At 48.3% G+C, this 18,397-nt stretch overlaps 1 protein-coding gene across 1 annotated transcript; it reads left to right on the top strand.

Annotated features, from left to right (window-relative positions):
• Positions 1–1,164: 1,164 nt before the first annotated feature.
• On the top strand, positions 1,165–14,249 carry LOC310684413 (cytochrome P450 2G1-like). The gene is made up of 9 exons (XM_083455537.1): positions 1,165–1,959; positions 3,468–3,630; positions 5,039–5,188; positions 5,310–5,470; positions 6,774–6,950; positions 8,560–8,701; positions 12,207–12,394; positions 12,527–12,668; positions 13,715–14,249. Exons 1-9 carry the CDS (start codon positions 1,780–1,782, stop codon positions 13,894–13,896), a joined length of 1,485 nt encoding a protein of 494 aa, XP_083311663.1. The 5' UTR covers positions 1,165–1,779; the 3' UTR covers positions 13,897–14,249.
• The last annotated feature ends 4,148 nt before the right edge of the window (positions 14,250–18,397 follow it).

The following is an 18,397-nucleotide window of genomic DNA, read 5'->3' as shown; positions in this document are numbered from 1 at the left end:
ACTGGGGAAGCTGTGTATCTACCAGAAAATCTACAAGTGGAATGGTCATGATGTTTGCCAATTCCATAATTGGATGGAGGTCAAAGAAACAAGGATTTGTTGCGACCTCATCCTGTGAGGCAGAATATGGGAGCCTATCGCTAGCATGCAACGAAATCATGTGGTTTATACAGATACTAAAAGATCTAGATTGTAAAGTAGATTTGCCTATCCAAGTGTATGAAGATAGCCAATCGTGCATTGCATTAGCAGGCTCGGAAATAATGAAATCTGCATCAAAACATATTGCTATCCGTCATGTGAATGTGAGAGATTGTGTACAGAATGGGGTAATCAAACTGGAGTATTGTCAGTCACAAGATAATATTGCTGATTTGTTTACCAAGCCTTTGCCAACAACACGTCATAGTGAATTGATGACAAAACTGGGTTTATGTATATAATGTATGTATGTATTGTTTCTGTTGGGGTTTTTCGCATTTAACAAACAGAAGGGGTGTCACGGCTAAAATGGCTGCTGTTTCTTTAATGCGAATAAGGCTGGGTCAGCATGACTCAGCGGCCTGCAGCAGGTTGTATATATAAGTGAGAAATGTTAGTTTGTGCTGAGGCTGGTGTTTGGGTTGGTTGGTTGGTTGGTGCTGGTGTGTATAGTTGTTCAGTTGTGTTTTGCACAAGGACTTTCAAGAATAAAACTCTGCAAGGATATTCTCGTGGACTCTTTTTGTGCTGATAAGGAGACTAAGGAGATAAAGGGAGGTCAGAACCCTTTCCTTCTTTTTTTGCTTTTTACAAACACTGACAATCTCCTGGTGACAGCAGTCACGAAATTAAAAGACGCCTGCTTCTTGGGAGAAAAGCAATGACAAACTGAGACAGCATCCTAAAAAGCAGAGACATCACCTTGCCAACAAAGGTCCGTATAGTTAAAGCTCTGGTTTTCCCAGTAGTGATGTATGGAAGTGAGAGCTGGACCATAAAGAAGGCTGATCGCCGAAGAATGGATGCTTTTGAATTCCAATGCTGGAGGAGACTCTTGAGAGCCCCATGGACTGCAAGAAGATCAAACCTATCCATTCTTAAGGAAATCAGCCCTGACTGCTCACTGGAAGGACAGATCCTGAAGCTGAGGCTCTAATGCTTTGGCCACCTCATGAGAAGAGAAGACTCCCTGGAAAAGACCCTGATGTTGGGGAAGATGGAGGGCACAAGGAGAAGGGGACGACGGAGGACGAGATGGTGGGACAGTGTTCTCGAAGGTACCAACATGAGTTTGACCAAACTGCGGGTGGCAGTGGAAGACAGGAGGGCCTGGCGTGCTCTGGTCCAGGGGGTCACGAAGAGTCGGACACAACTAAACGACTAAACAACGACAACAACAACAGATCTCCTGGATGCTCAAAGGAATTTTCCTGATAAATATTGACAGCAAGGCTGTGTCATTGATTTCTGCAGATTTTGAACTGTGATCCTAAATCTACCTGCTTCTGTAAGATACAGTAGAAAGGTGGGAAGCTATGCAGTGTTTTTTTAAAAAATGCCTTCTTCAGTTTAGCCAAGAAATCTTCCACGTGCCCCAAATGCTCACTTTGAACTCAGAGAGGAATCCATCCATCCTCTACCTTCCCCACACAATGAATGCTATATTGAAACCCAATCTTGTTTTCCTGCTCTGCAAGGAAGTCCAGGAGGCCAGGCTAGCTGGTTTCACTTACAGGGCAGGGGCATATAATGGGTGCGCCGTGGTCGACCTTCAGCTGAATTCTCAGCCGCTTGGCCATGGAGCTTGGAGGGGCACTGAGCATCTTCCTGGCCATCTGTGTCTCCTGCTTGCTCCTCATCTCAGCATGGAAGAGGATGCACAAGGAAGGCAAGCTGCCCCCTGGGCCAACGCCCTTGCCTTTCATCGGCAACTTGCTGCAAATCAAAACCAGCGAGCCCTTTAAGTCCTTTCTGGCGGTGAGTTGTGCTCTCTTTGCCATCAGAAGCTTGGGAGGAAAAGAGGGGAGAATGTATGGCTGGGCTGGGGCTGTATGCTTAGTTTTCAAGAATTCTTGTGTTTCAAACTGCCCGAGTGGAGCCAGGGAATGGTTATGAGTGCATGTTCCACCTTCCGCAAGGTAGCTCTTATGACTCCGTGAGGGCCAGGTGAGACTAGTGAGACTAGCCAGGTGAGACTAGTGGTCTGCTCAGCACTGCATCTGTGACTGAGCACGACTCTCTGGAAAGCCCCCAGAGGGGCCTGTAGGCAACATCACCCCACTTTTTGCTCCACAAAGGCTACTCAGAGCAGTGGCATAGCGTGGGGGGTGCAGAGGGGGCCGGCCGCACCGGGCGCAACATATGGGGGGGGCGCGCTCGCACTTGCAGCTCTCTGCCCCTACCTGGCTCACTCACTCTCTCTCACTGCAGTGCTGGCTGTGCGAATCTGATCCGAGCCGCCGGGTCGCCGCCCACTGTGGAGGGGAGGGTGCCAGGCGTGCGGTGCGGTGCGGAGAGAGAGCGAGGGGCTATCTGGGGGAGGGACAGTGCAGCGGGGGGGGGGGGGCGCAAATTACTTGCCTTGCCCCGGGTGCTGACAACCCACGCTACGCCACTGACTCAGAGAAATGTTGCCTTTGAAAATGGAAGCTCTATATCACCTTGAGAGCCAGTGTGGTGTAGTGGTTAAGAGTGGTGGACTCGTAATCTGGGGAACCGGGTTCGCGTCTCCGCTCCTCCACATGCAGCTGCTGGGTGACCTTGGGCTAGTCACACTTCTCTGAAGTCTCTCAGCCCCACTCACCTCACAGAGTGTTTGTTATGGGGGAGGAAGGGAAAGGAGAATGTTAGCCGCTTTGAGACTCCTTCCGGTAGTGATAAAGCGGGATATCAAATCCAAACTCTTCTTCTTCTTCTTCTTCTTTTATGAGCAAATACCCACTGACCAAATACCATAGCTGTCAACTTTTCCCTTTTCTTGTGAGGAATCCTATTCGGAATAAGGGAATTTCCCTTAAAGAAAGGGAAACGTTGACAGCTATGCCAAATACCCACCCTGCATGAATTTATTTTATTTCTACTTACAGCCACCCAAGTGTCTACCACCATAAGGGTCTACCACCATCACCACTTAACTCTATGTTGTGTGAAGTAGGACTTTCTCTCTCTGTGTTCTGAATCTCTTACTAACAAATCTCTTTGAATGACAGCATGTTATAGAATTAATTGCAAGGTGTGTGTATGTCTATCCACTTTTTCCATGCAATATATATGCGAACCTGATGCCCTCCAGATGTTTTGGACTACAACTCCCATCAGCCCCAACCAGCATGGTTATGGTAGCTAGGGCTGATGGGAATTGTAGTCCAAAACACCTGGAGGGCACCAGGTTGGCCCAGATGGATTGAAGGCTTCTACAACCTTCTTTCATGCGTCCTGCTTTGCCTGTTTCGCCATTGTCTTCTTAACTATGGTTTCTTCCGCAGCTGCAGCAAAAATATGGTCCCGTGTTCACGGTGTACCTTGGGCCGCGGAGAGTTGTGGTCCTGTGTGGACATGAGGCAGTGAAGGAAGCTTTGGTTGACCAAGCTGAGGAGTTCAGTGGCCGGGGGGAGCTGGCTTCTATTGACCGGAACTTCAATGGCTTTGGTGAGTCGAGTAGATCTGGTGGGTTCTGCCAATACAACATGGAGAAACTCTTATGATTGGTAAAGGAGAGTCTGTTTTGCAGGTAGGAACAGAGCAGAAGTTCATATTTAAAGGTGAACTGGTTGAATCTGACCTTTTTGAAACAACACAGAAACCAAAACACGGCCATCCTTCAGAATTTGCAGCTCTCCAAATTTTGTAGGGCAATTCTCCAAACAAGCAACGTATACCAAAATGTGTCCGCTAGGGTAGTGTCCATAAAAATGCATATGTAAGATTCAAAGATCCTTTATATTAGGGGGAATTGGTTGCAAAAAAAAAATGTATATACTAGGAGAATATCACACTTTCAGGTTGATTAATATTCATGAAGGCTTTAAAAAGAAGAATTTCAAACTGGCATGGGAATGTGGAGGACCAAACTTCAGTTTGGGAAAATATGAAAGTGGAAGAAACTGAGATCTACAGATTTTCCCATCTCTAGTTGGAGACAGCCTTTCTCAACTAGAGAAAGCTGTTTTGAACTACAGTCAGTGAGGTCTGCTTTAAGGTGGGGGAGCTTATTGGGGGCAGGCCCAGAGGGGTTATCGCTGATGTAAATTACCACCAGAATTTCTTATATTTCCTGCCAGACAGAACCTCTCCTGGGCTTGTGAGTCGAGGAGCTGAGTTGTAATATGTGCCTGCCTTGTTCAAGCCTAAATATGGAGGGCAGGAGATAAGATTTTGTATCAACCATGGCTGCCCTAATCATAGAATCATAGAGTTGGAAGAGACCACAAGGGCCATCGAGTCCAACCCTCTGCCAAGCAGGAAACACCATCAGAGCACTCCTGACATATGGTTGTCAAGCCTCTGCTTAAAGACCTCCAAAGAAGGAGACTCCACCACACTCCTTGGCAGCAAATTCCACTGTCGAACAGCTCTTACTGTCATGAAGTTCTTCCTAATGTTTAGGTGGAATCTTCTTTCTTGTAGTTTGGATCCATTGCTCCGTGTCCGCTTCTCTGGAGCAGCAGAAAACAACCTTTCTCCCTCCTCTAGGTGACATCCTTTTATATATTTGAACATGGCTATCATATCGCCCCTTAACCTCCTCTTCTCCAGGCTAAACATGCCCAGCTCCCTTAGCCGTTCCTCATAAGGCATCGTTTCCAGGCCTTTGACCATTTTGGTTGCCCTCCTCTGGACACGTTCCAGTTTGTCAGTGTCCTTCTTGAACTGTGGTGCCCAGAACTGGACACAGTACTCCAGGTGGGGTCTGACCAGAGCAGAATACAGTGGCACTATTACTTCCCTTGATCTAGATGCTATACTCCTATTGATGCAGCCCAGAATTGCATTGGCTTTTTTAGCTGCCGCATCACACTGTTGGCTCATGAATGACTGTCACTGCCTTCATTTCCAGGAGTTGCTTTGGCCAACGGGGAACGGTGGAGGCAGCTGCGCCGCTTCTCCCTCACCACCCTGAGGAATTTTGGGATGGGGAAACGGTCCATTGAGGAGCGGATCCAGGAGGAGGCCCAGTACCTGCTGGAGGAGTTTAGGAAAACTAAAGGTTAGTGTTGACCTCGCCCAACTCTTTCCACAGTGCTGCTGCTGCTGCTACCAGAGGTTTGTGGAGATGGAAATGGGCAAAGGGTGCCATCACCAATGACCCTTGGTTTTTTGCTTTTCAGGACTGCCCTTTGATCCCACCTTCTTCCTAAGCCGCACAGTCTCCAATGTCATCAGCTCCGTTGTCTTTGGCAGCCGCTTTGACTATGACGACAAGGTTTTTCTCTCCTTGTTGCGCATGATCAACGAGAGCTTCATTGAGATGAGCACTCCTTGGGCGCAGGTAATGGAAAGATCTGGAAGGGAGTCCATCTGCCCTTTTTCTGCAAGGGGGAAGCATTCCAAAAATGGAACCTCAGCTTTTCAAGATGACAATGGGAAGAGGCAACAGACCCCTTCTCTGGGAGTCTCTGATCTGTATTTATTTTTTTAATTTGATTTTACAACTCCATTCCCAGTCATGAACACATAAGGTAAAAATAGCACAAGATTCTTCTGAAACTCAGAACTTCCCCCCTCCCTTCTGTGGGTTCTTCAAGTAAATTCCCCCCCCCCCCCCTGCATATAATAAGTCCATTATATGGACACGGGTGGCGCTGTGGGTTAAACCACAGAGCCTAGGACTTGCCGATCGGAAGGTCGGTGGTTCGAATCCCCGCGACGGGGTGAGCTCCCATTGCTCAGTCCCTGCTCCTGCCAACCTAGCAGTTCGAAAGCACCTCAAAGTGCAAGTAGATAAATAGGTACCGCTCCAGCGGGAAGGTAAATGGTGTTTCCGTGCACTGCTCTGGTTCGCAAGAAGCGGCTTAGTCATGCTGGCCACATGACCCGGAAGCTGTACGCCGGCTCCCTCGGCCAGTAAAGCGAGATGAGCGCCACAACCCCAGAGTCGTCTGTGACTGAAGCTAATGGTCAGGGGTCCCTTTACCTTTACCTAATAAGTCCATTTAGTTGGCTATCCTCCATTGTATCCAAAGTCATTGCAAGTTATTTAAAACCTGCCTGAGAGTTCAAGCATCTCCAGTGGTCTTTCAAATATAATGCAGATTTGTCCCATTCTTTACTGAAGCTTTGATCCTCCTGATTTCTGATCTTCCTAGTTAATCTTGCCATCTGTGCATAATCCAGTAGTTTCTGCCAGTCCTCCTCAGTGGGAATCTTACCGGCTTTCCATCTCTGGGCAAGAGTCTCTGCTCTTTATTCCTCTCAATGTACAAGCTGTGTTCCTTGGGTGCAGTGGCGTAGCGTGGGGGGTGCAGGGGGGGCCGGCCGCACCGGGCGCAACATCTGGGGGGGGGCGCTCGCACTTGCAGCTCTCTGCCCCTACCTGGCTCACTCACTCTCTCTCACTGCAGTGCTGGCTGTGCGAATCCGATCCGAGCCGCCGGGTCGCCGCCCACTGTGGAGGGGGGGGTGCCAGGCGTGCGGTGCGGAGAGAGAGCGAGGGACTATCTGGGGGAGGGACAGTGCAGCGGGGGGGGGGGGCAAATTACTTGCCTTGCCCCGGGTGCTGACAACCCACGCTACACCACTGCTTGGGTTCATGATCTCAGAATACAGCAACAACAGCTGCTTTCCCCTTCCAGCTCTATGACATGTATTCTTGCGTCATGCAATACTTGCCCGGGAGACACAACCGCATCTACTACCTAATCGAGGAGCTCAAGGATTTCATTGCGGACAGAATCAAAAAGAACCAAGCGACACTCGACCCCAACAACCCGCGGGATTTCATTGACTGCTTCCTTATCCAGATGGAGAAGGTACCAGAATGGATCCCCTCTTCAGCCATGGGAGAAGGGAAGAGAACCAAATTGGACCGTATTATCTGAAATTGGGAGGGAAGCCCCCACCCCCTGCCAGGATAGGGGCAGCAATACTTGGAATCCTGGTTGTGTGCGCAGCTCTCCTCACTCAGAAACGTGCGCTGAAAGGCAACCAAAGTGCTTGGGGGTGGCTTGGGGCATTTTTCCCTATGAGGAAGGGCTACAATATCAGGTTTTCCGGTTGGGGGGAAGACAGCTCAGAGGAGACATAGCAGAAATTTGTCCAATTATGCATGGTGTATGCCAAGGGTCGCAGGTGGCATTGTGGGTTAAACCACAGAGCCTAGGACTTGCCGATCAGAAGGTCGGCGGTTCGAATCCCCGCAGCGGGGTGAGCTCCCATTGCTCGGTCCCTGCTCCTGCCAACCTAGCAGTTCGAAAGCACGTCAAAGTGCAAGTAGATAAATAGGTACCACTCCGGCAGGAAGGTAAACGGCGTTTCCATGTGCTGCTCTGGTTTGCCAGAAGCGGCTTAGTCATGCTGGCCACATGACCCGGAAGCTGTACGCCGGCTCCCTCGGCCAATAAAGCGAGATGAGCGCCGCAACCCCAGAGTCGGCCACGACTGGACCAAATGGTCAGGGGTCCCTTTACCTTTATGCCAAGGGTTGGGAACCTTTTTCTGCCCTAGGGCCATTTTCCCTCGGCAGCATTGCATGGAGCCAGAGGAAGAAGTGGGCTGAGCAATGAATTTGAATGTGACCTTTGCATGACAGTATCTGTAACACCCACACCCCTCCCTATCTGTCCAGACAAGCAAGAGGCATTAGCAGAGTCAGTGCCGGATTTACGCATAAGCTAAGCAAGCTCTAGCTTAGGGCCCCACTCTCTTGGGGGCCCCAAAAAATTAAAAGAAAAAAACTGGATGTACATTTCCAAAATATAAGATAAAAAATTAAACCCACATACGGTTAGAGCTTAATAATTATTTCACCATTAATATACTTCTTAATTGTATTTCACTATTAATATAATTAATTGTATTTCACTATTAATATACTTCTTAATTGTATTTCAGTTCAACAATAACTTTGATAAAACACATACAGTGGTACCTCGGGTTACAGACGCTTCAGGTTACATATGCTTCAGGTTACAGACTCCGCTAACCCAGAAATAGTACCTCGGGTTAAGAACTTTGCTTCAGGATGAGAACAGAAATAGCTAAAGTAGTGCTTCAGGTTAAGAACAGTTTCGGGTTAAGAACGGACCTCCAGAACGAATTAAGTACGTAACCTGAGGTACCACTGTATTTTGTTATGTGCAAATGGCTTTAGAGACCTATTAGGTCCATAAATTACCATATAGCGTATATTCAACACAAAAAAACAAAACAGCAACAATTTGTTGTTGACAAGCTGGACATATAAAGGGCCCCATTACCTTCAGTAGCTTAGGGCCTCATCAAACCTAAATCCAGCCCTGAGCAGAGTCAAAGCACCTTTGAACCATAAAACCATTCTTCCTACCAGTGGCCGTGCTTGCGTACACGGCGCACATTCACGCACACGCACACACATATGCTAATTTCTTTGTTCCTTCAAAGGAAAAAGGGAACCCTTCCAGTGAATTCAACCTGAAGAATCTGGTCCTCACCACCCTCAACCTGTTCTTTGCTGGGACAGAGACCGTCAGCTCCACCCTGAGATACGGATTCCTCTTCTTGATGAAACACCCGGAAGTGGAAGGTATGGAGGATGACATCTGGGACTGGCAGATGTCAAGCAAGTGCTGATGTAGTGGAGTGGTGTAGTGGTTAAGAGCGGTAGTCTCATAATCTGGTGAACTGGGTTCGCTTCCCCGCTCCTCCACCTGCAGCTGCTGGGTGACCTTGGGCTAGCCACACTTCTCTGAAGTCTCTCAGCCCCACTCACCTCACAGAGTGTTTGTTGTGGGGGAGGAGGGGAAAGGAGAATGTTAGCCGCTTTGAGACTCCTTTGGGTAGTGATAAAGCAGGATATCAAATCCAAACTCCTCCTCTTCTTCCTTCATCTGCCTGGGGCTCTTCAGGTATTTTGGGCTACCAATGCCCATCAGACGCGGGTGGCGCTGTGGGTTAAACCACAGAGCCTAGGACTTGCCAATCAGAAGGTCAGTGGTTTGAATCCTCGCGATGGGATGTTGCTCGGTCCCAGCTCCTGCCAACCTAGCAGTTTTAAAGCACGTCAAAGTGCAAATAGATAAATAGGTACCGCTGTGGCAGGAAGGTAAACGGCATTTCCATGCGCAGCTCTGGTTTCAGTGTTCCATTGCACCAGAAGCGGCTTAGTCCTGCTGTTCACATGACCTGGAAAAACTGTCTGCAGACAAACGCCGGCTCACTCAGCCTGTTAAGCGAGATGAGCGCTGCAACCCCAGAGTCGTCTGTGACTGGACTTAACTGTCAGGGGTCCTTTACCTTTACCTTTTTTCATCTTCCTGGGGCTCTTCAGGTATTTTGGGCTACAACGCCCATCAGACCCAGTCGGCACAGCAATTGTAGTCCGAAATATATAGAGGCACCAAGTTGGTAAAGGCTGGTTTAGGGTTAAATCGTTACCTGAAAGTATAGCAATCCAGGTCTGTAGCCAAATATGACCCATTAAGCTTAGATAGCAGTTTGTAGCCATTGTCATTTACCATTGATAAGACAATTAATGATGGCACCTAACATACATCAGCAGCTGAATCAAAATCAGAAGAACCAGGAGACTAGAGGCACCCAACGAGTAAAAGGTAAAGGGACCCCTGACCATTAGGTCCAGTCGTGACCAACTCTGGGGTTGCGGCGCTCATCTTGCTTTATTAGCCAAGGGAGCCGGCGAACAGCTTCCGGGTCATGTGGCCAGCATGATGAAGCCGCTTCTGGCGAACCAGAGCAGTGCACAGAAACGCCGTTTACCTTCCCGCCAGAGCGGTACCTATTTATCTACTTGCACTTTGACATGCTTTTGAACTGCTAGGTTGGCAGGAGCTGGGACCGAGCAACGGGAGCTCACCCCGTTGCGGGGATTCGAACTGCTGAATCCTAGGCTCCTAAGTCCTAGGCTCTGTGGTTTAACCCACAGCGCCACCTGCGTCAGTGCTAAAAGCATCATGAGGATGGCTGACAGGTGTGTGTGTGTGTGTGTGTGTGTGTGTGTGTGTGTGTGTGTGACAGAGAGACAGAGAGAGAGAGAGAGAGAGAGAGAGAGAGAGAGGGGGAGAGACTGCAGCACACGGGAAGGAAAGATTTAAGTCTTCCTTCAGTTCCTATGAAAAGTGCTGCCTTACTCTGCTTTTCATCATGGAAGGCAAGCTTCAGCTGCTGTCAATGGGGACTTTCCCCTAGAGTTTAATAGCAAGGGGGGCGGCTTTCATCTGGATCACAGTGAAGTAGGGAACAGCTAATCCCGTGCCCCCTTGGTCAGCCCCCACCTGCCTGCCTTCTCCCACACGTCCAGTCCAAGGGGTAGAATCTACCTGCCAGCTTTCTTCCTCCCCAGCCTCAATTTTCCTCATTGCAGAGCTCAGCAGGGAGGATGAAAAATGGGGGCAAGGCTGGGTTAGTTGGCTCTACCTGTCATTGACTCTGGCACCACCTGCTGTTGGGCTGTCTGTCTTCCACTGGCAAAACCTGCTCTCTCTCTCTCTCTCTCTCTCTCTGTTGTGGTCCCAATGAAAGCTGGCCTTCTCACGCCTTCTCTGAAAAAAGAAAAGAAAAAGCAAGATGGGCTTCCCAATTACATGTTTAACATTAGGTCTAAGTAAGCCCTAAGAAAGAAAAGAGGAGAAGAATTGGAGGGCAAAACAAAAATATCTCAGTGTGAGATGGAGAAGAGGCCAGGTGCATATTGTAGTGAAAGAGCTCCCCTTCCATCCTTAGAGACCTTCAGTGTGCTCACACACCTTCCTTTCCCTACAGCGATTTATTGATCCCCACATTAAAGTTCAACTGGAGACAACTTCATTCCTGCCCCCTTCACATGGTTAGTTGAGGAGTGATTCAATTACGGCTGCTCACCTCAGTTTTGACCCATAATGAGGAGAAGAGAAAAAGTTGTTGTTTAGTCATTTAGTCGTGTCCGCCTCTTCGTGACCACCTGGACCAGAGCACGCCAGGCACTCCTGTCTTCCACTGCCTCCCGCAGTTTGGTCAAACTCATGTTGGTAGCTTCGAGAACACTGTCCCACCATCTCGTCCTCCGTCGTCCCCTTCTCCTTGTGCCCTCCATTTTTCCCAACATCAGGGTCTTTTCCAGGGAGTCTTCTCTTCTCCTGAGGTGGCCAAATTCTTGGAGCCTCAGCTTCACAATCTGTCCTTCCAGGGAGCACTCAGGGCTGATTTCCTTCAGAATGGATAGGTTTGATCTTCTTGCAGTCCATGGGACTCTCAAGAGTCTCCTCCAGCACCAGAATTCAAAAGCACCCATTCTTTGGCGATCAGCCTTCTTTGTGGTCCAGCTCTCACTTCCATACATCACTACTGGGAAAAGCATAGCTTTTACTATACGGACCTTTGTCAGCAAGGTGATGTCTCTGCTTTTTAAGATGCTCTCTAGGTTTGTCATTGCTTTTCTCCCAAGAAGCAGGCGTCTTTTAATTTCGTGACTGCTGTGGACAAAGAGAAAAAGTAGCCACTGCATATGAGTGAGGGGATATGGAAGTGGCCATCTCTGAAAGCCTTCCCTCTAGCTAACTCTTCTGCTCAGGAGGACTGAAGCAATTACTCCCTACTTCGGAGCCATCTGTACTCTCTGCCGCAATGTCCCAGGGAGACAGCAGTAAGTTACGACTGCTGGATTTCATAGAATCATAGAATCATAGAGTTGGAAGAGACCACAAGGGCCATCGAGTCCAACCCCCTGCCAAGCAGGAAACACCATCAGAGCACTCCTGACATATGGTTGTCAAGCCTCTGCTTAAAGCAGAAAAGGATTTTCCAGGCATCGTTTTATATCAGCTTCTTCCAGGCCCATAGGGACTGAACAATGATGAGGAACTGTCAGGCATTAAACAAGGTTGAATGCACCAAGTCCACTTGTTTCCAGTTTAAGGTTTGATGGCTCTACATGATAGACAGCTTCCAATTCTAAGCTCCGGAAGGCAGCTAATCCCAGGGCCGTTCCACTCACATCCATAATGCGCTTCTTTCTTTCACTGATGTGCTCAGAAGGCCATGTTTTCACTTCACCTGGTTGCTCTCCTAGAAGGTGTTTCTCCGTGTCTCCACAGAGAAGGTCCACCAGGAAATTGACCACATCATTGGCCTCAACCGCATCCCTGCCAGCGAGGACAGGATGAACATGCCCTACACAGACGCCGTCATCCATGAGATCCAGAGGCTGACGGACATTGTCCCCATGGGAGTTCCACACACTGTGATGCGAGACACTCAGTTCCGGGGGTACCACCTCCCCAAGGTGAGACAAGAGTTAAGTTAAAAAGGAACAAGCCTATGGGAAAAGGGGGGATGGAAGGGTGAGCCATTATGAGGCCCTCGCTGTCCCTGTCAGTTCCATTTCAAGATGGACCTCTGTCTCATGTCTTTCCAGGGCACCGATGTCTTCCCCTTATTAGGCTCGGTCTTACGTGATCCCAAATATTTCAGCAACCCCCAGAAGTTCAACCCTGGGCACTTCCTGGATGAGAAAGGGCGCTTTAAGAAGAATGATGCTTTTGTGCCATTTTCTTCGGGTAGGTCTTTGTCCCTGTTTGCTTTTTACTGCTTACTGAAAGTGGCCTTTGGCTAGTCAGCACCCTTGTAGCTTAACCGAGCCTGCAGCTCTGTTGTGAAGATACAATCAGATGATTCCTGTGTGTGCCACCCTGAAAACCTTGGAAGAAACGTGGGAGACAAACGATGATGAAGATTAAGAATAATAGCAGTGGTAGTGATAGCAATGGTGCTCATAGTACTGACACTGTACTAGACACTCAGGTCTAGCTCTGAGGGCCTTCTGGAGGTTACAGGGAACCAGGCAGAGGGCCTTCTCAGTAGTGGTACCTGCCCTGTGGAACGCCCTCCCACCAGATGTCAAAGAGAAAAACAACTACCAGACTTTTAGAAGACATCTGAAGGCAGCCCTGTTTAGGGAAGCTTTTAATGTTTAACAGACTATTGTATTTTAATATTTTGTTGGAAGCCTCCCAGAGTGGCTGGGGAAACCCAGCAAGTTGGGCGGGGTATGTACAAACAAACAAACAAACAAATAATAATTTTTTATATAGTAGTACTGGCAGAGACGCGGGTGGCGCTGTGGGTAAAAGCCTCAGCGCCTAGGGCTTGCCGATCGAAAGGTTGGCGGTTCGAATCCCCGCAGCGGGGTGCGCTCCCGTTGCTCGGTCCCAGCGCCTGCCAACCTAGCAGTTTGAAAGCACCCCCGGGTGCAAGTAGATAAATAGGGACCGCTTACTGGCGGGAAGGTAAACGGCGTTTCCGTGTGCTGCGCTGGCTCGCCAGATGCAGCTTCATCACGCTGGCCACGTGACCCGGAAGTGTCTCCGGACAGCGCTGGCCCCCGGCCTCTTGAGTGAGATGGGCACACAACCCTAGAGTCTGTCAAGACTGGCCCGTACGGGCAGGGGTACCTTTACCTTACTGGCAGAGAATAATGTGAGAGAGAAATATAAAGGGAAGGTGGCTTTCCAAGACCTCTGTAGCATCTGCAGCCAGAGTGGAGCCCCCCTTGGCCAAGCAAATTATAACTTGTTCGGGTTCCTTTCTCTCTCTCTCCCCACAGGGAAGCGCGTCTGCCTAGGGGAAGCCATGGCCCGCATGGAGCTCTTCCTCTATTTCACCACCATCTTGCAAAGCTTCTCTCTGAAATCCCTTGTGCCTGCAAAGGACATTGACCTCTCCCCCAAACTGAGTGGCTTTGGGAACATCCCCCCAACATATGAGCTGTGCTTGGTGCCTCGCTGATCCCAGATTTGGCAAGCCATTGCCTGGGATGGGGGGGGGGAGGGAGGGAGGGGAGAAGATGCATAATGGGTTCACCTGTTCATCATGGGTCTTGTACGTTTTCATTTCACCCTAAGCTGCTCTAGAACTATGCAGAAACACACCCCATTATTTAGTCATATTTTTAAGCTTGTGAACTGTCTGGACTATGTGACTTTCCTCTCTCCTGCCCTGCTCCGTTGTGAGCTTCTAGGAACAGAAGATTGGGATAGATGGATTGGCTTAGTTTGACCGAGTGGGGCAATTCTGACAAAAAATCAGGTACAGTGGTACTTCGGGTTAACTATTAAATTCGTTCCGGAGGTCCGTTCTTAGCCGGAAACTGTTCTTAACCTGAAGCACCACTTTAGCTAATGGGGCCTCCTGCTGCCGCTGCGCCACGGGAGCACGATTTCTGTTCTGATCCTGAAGCAAAGTTCTTAACCTGAGGTACTATTTCTGGGTTAGCGGAGTCTGTAAACTGAACCATCTGTAATCTGAAGCGTCTATAACCTGAGGTACCACTGTATCAGATTTTTTGGGGGCTAACCAGGTTGGGATAGCTGGGATAGCAGGGTTGTTGTGTTTTGAATGTCTTATGTAGATTTTTCAATTTCGTTGTTCTGTATGGAACAATGACAATAAAGATTATCGAATCGAATCGAAAACATAAGAACACAATCAGGAGCTGCTGGAACAGGTCACCGGCCTATCTAGCCTAGCGTCCTGTTCTAACAGTGGCCAACCGGATGGCTGTGGGAAGCCGGCAAGTTTGACATGAGGACAACAGTACTTTCCCCTCCTGAGATTTCCAGCAACTCATCTTTAGAAGCATTAGTGCCTCTGACGCATAGCTGTCAACTTACAGATTTGAAAATAAGGGACCAGCAGCCTTGAAAATAAGGGATCATCAACCAAAATAAGTGATTTTAGTCAACCAGCAGCCAAACGGTGCCTCAAGCGGTGGATCCCACAGCGCAGCAACCCGGCAAAGGGGATGCAGCAAGGAAAACCACCGTCACCTCTTCGCTGGGAAGCGCTGAGCAAAGGCGAGTCCCCAGGCAACATGGCCGATTTGATTGGCACAAGGCATGCAAGCTCCACCCCCCAGTCATTCTTAGACTCCTTATTGGGTGAGCAACGCAGCCAAGCAACACAGTTGGAGCCTCCCTCCTCCCTGCCCGACAGGGAGGGAGGGAGAGGAGCTGCTTCCTTTGAAACCCAGGAAAGCCATGTAAATTGGTAGACATCACTTCCTCCTGGGGGAGAGAGTTCCATAGTCTAACTCTGAAATGCATGAATCATAGAATCATAGAGTTGGAAGAGACCACAAGGGCCATCAAGTCCAACCCCCTGCCAAGCAGGAAACACCATCAGAGCACTCCTGACATATGGTTGTCAGGCCTCTGCTTAAAGACCTCCAAAGAAGGAGACTCCACCACACTCCTTGGCAGCAAATTCCACTGTCAAACAGCTCTTACTGTCAGGAAGTTCTTCCTAATGTTTAAGTGGAAGGACTGACTTTTCTCTGTCCTGAATCTTCCAACATTCAGCTTCAATGGATGTCCATGTCATGTATAATTTTAGGAACTTCTATCATGATGCCTCTTACTTGTCTCTTCTCTAAACTACAAAGTCCCAAGCGCTGCAGGGAAGTTGCTCCTTGATTGTTTTGGGTGTCCTTTTCTAAACTTTTTCCGATTCTGCAATATCGTTTGTGAAGTGAAGCAACCAGAACTGCCCAGTGACATTCTCCAAGGTTATGCTAATATTGTCCCAATGCTGTTTCTGTCCAAATCTCCTAGATTCTATGCCTTTAACGGCCACCTTGTGGCCAGAGTCAGCCTACTGAACATCTCCAGATGGTACTCAGTGGAGGGAGGTGGACAGGTCTTGGATCACAAAGAGTCACAAGCAATCAAAGAGCTACTTGGCACCCCAACATGGCAGCCATCTGCAACCTGGTGCCCTCCACCTGCTTCAGACTACAATGAGTTATAGTCCAAACAGCTTGAAGGCACCAGGTTGAGCAAGACTGCTCTATGGCATTGGTCTTCAACTGGTGGGCCAGGTCCCTGCTATTGGGTCACAGCTTGTCTAAGGTCAATGGCAACAACAGCAGAACTCACACCATGCAGATGGTAAAATTGAGAATTAGTTCATAAATGCCTGTTTGCCTTAAAGGTGTGTCCCAGGTCAGGAAGAGAATTGCTCTATGTGATGGTTGAGCACACTTTTTGGTTCAAATGCTGCAAAATCTCCTGTTTAAATAGCAGCCACCTAGCTTTTAAAAAAAGGGACGCGGGTGGCGCTGTGGGTTAAACCACAGAGCCTAGGGCTTGCCGATCATAAGGTCGGCGGTTCAAATCCCTGTGACGGGGTGAGCTCCCGTTGCTTGGTCCCTGCTCCTGCCAACCTAGCAGTTCGAAAGTGCTTCAAAGTGCAAGTAGATAAATAGGCACCGCTCCGGCTGGAAGGTAAACGGCATTTCCATGCGCTGCTCTGGTTCGCCAGAAGCGGCTCAGTCATGCTGGCCACATGACCTGGAAGCTGTATGCCGGCTCCCTCGGCCAATAAAGCAAGATGAGCGCCGCAACCCCAGAGTCAACCACGACTGGACCTAATGGTCAGGGGTCCCTTTACCTAGCTTTTGAAATCTTCACAGACTCTCTTGTTCTCATTGGAAACACACCCAGAAATATGTGAGAGGTCACCCTTGACCAGAGCCTGCCTCCTTCTGTTTCAAGGTGTTTCTCTATCATCCATCCCTGCTGGGGGCTGGGATGGTTCTGAGGTTGCCTTTGGCAAGGCCTGTTAGCAACAGCCTTGACCAGAATGTTCACTTGCATGTCAAATGCCTCTGTAAAGCTTTCTCTCTTGCACGAGCAACCATCAATCAGTTATTAACCAGGAGAGGTCATTTCCATCTCATGGTTCAACACAGCCACTCTCTAATGCCAGGGGGATCCAGAATGAAAGAATAAATTCCCCATTTGATACTGATATCTGAAGCATTAGTACAGATTAGAATCCATGATCTACCCAAGACTTCTTGAAGAAGTTGGGACGGTCTGCTTTTTTAATTACTGGGTTCAAAGGGTGTTTAAGGCATATTTAGGCACAAAGCATTGGAACTGAAACAAGCTAGTGAGTGGACCAACGAGTGGCTGGGGGAAAAGGAAGTTCTCAAGCAAATTCTCTGAGACCGAATCTACTTGAAAAAAATATCAGATTGATTTTCCTCTGAATTTTAAATTTCCCCATCGTTAATAGATATGTACTGCGTTGTAATAGAGTTTCTAGAAATATAGAATGAAAAGTACTGCATCAAGCAAGATAATGCTTCCCATTATTGTTTTTATGTTATATTGCTGATGGTTAAACATAGAATAAAATGTATTTTATCAACAAGAGAATATGGATTTAATTTATAAAGGTTTCCTTCAGACTGGAGCACAAATAGGGGGTGTGGGTGTTGGCACAAGAGAGTCCCGGTCCTTTTTTGGGGAGGGGGACCCAAAAGCCACAATAGCGTAGTGCCAATGTTATTACCCTCCTATGCCCTTTGACTCGTTTACAGAATCAGTCCAAATCAATTATCATTTAATTGGAAAGTAATTAACTTTGCCCCAGAGTCATCTTGTGCTGGCCAAGTAGAGTTTGTTTGGAGAGCTTAAAGGAAAATGGGAATGTTAGAGAATTCTACCAGAAATGGAAGCAAGCGGTATACACTATCATTGCTTTTTAAAGTCCGTAACCATTTCATGTATGTATTTATTTATTTTACTTTTTACATTGTTTTTGACATCCCCCTTCCATTGAAATGCACTGAAATTATTTCATTTTGCCCATAAGTTTTTTGTTCTATAAGACTCACTTTTCCCCTCCTAAAAAGTAAGGGAAAATGTGTGTGCATCTTATGGAGCGAATGCAGGCTGCGCAGCTATCCCAGAAGCCAGAACAGCAAGAGGGATTGCTGCTTTTGCTGAGCAGCGATCCCTCTTGTTGTTCTGGCTTCTGAAATTCAGAATATTTTTTTTCTTGTTTTCCTTCTCCAAAAACTAGGTGCATCTTATGGTCTGCTGCGCCTTATAGAGCGAAAAATACGGTAATTTATTTCAGACGGTAGCTGTTTAGAAGGGCCATCGAGAAGGGAGAACCTTTTGAATCATCATGAAAGAAAGGAAGGAAGGAAGGAAGGAAGGAAGGAAGGGGCATGTACCTAAAGGCAGCCATTTTGAGCCTGGCGTTCATTTAGCCTCTTCATGGCGGGAGAGAGGGAAAAGGCGGGAAAATGCCTCTGCTAGAGGACGGCTCCATTGCCTCTGCTTAAGTTTGCTCACATCCCTTGTCTGGTCTGAGGGGAGAGAAAAAGGGGCTTATTTCTCCACAGAAACAACCCCGGGACTCATTTGGTTCCTCACCAGATGTCTCAGCCCTTAAATCTCTGAGGGCATGGAGGCAGACAAGCCGGAGGTTTCTG

The sequence above is a fragment of the Podarcis tiliguerta genome, assembly GCF_965153285.1.
Source record: "Podarcis tiliguerta genome assembly, chromosome: 8".
NCBI classification, from domain to species: Eukaryota; Metazoa; Chordata; class Lepidosauria; order Squamata; family Lacertidae; genus Podarcis; species Podarcis tiliguerta.
This window is presented reverse-complemented; position numbering and strand designations above follow the sequence as displayed.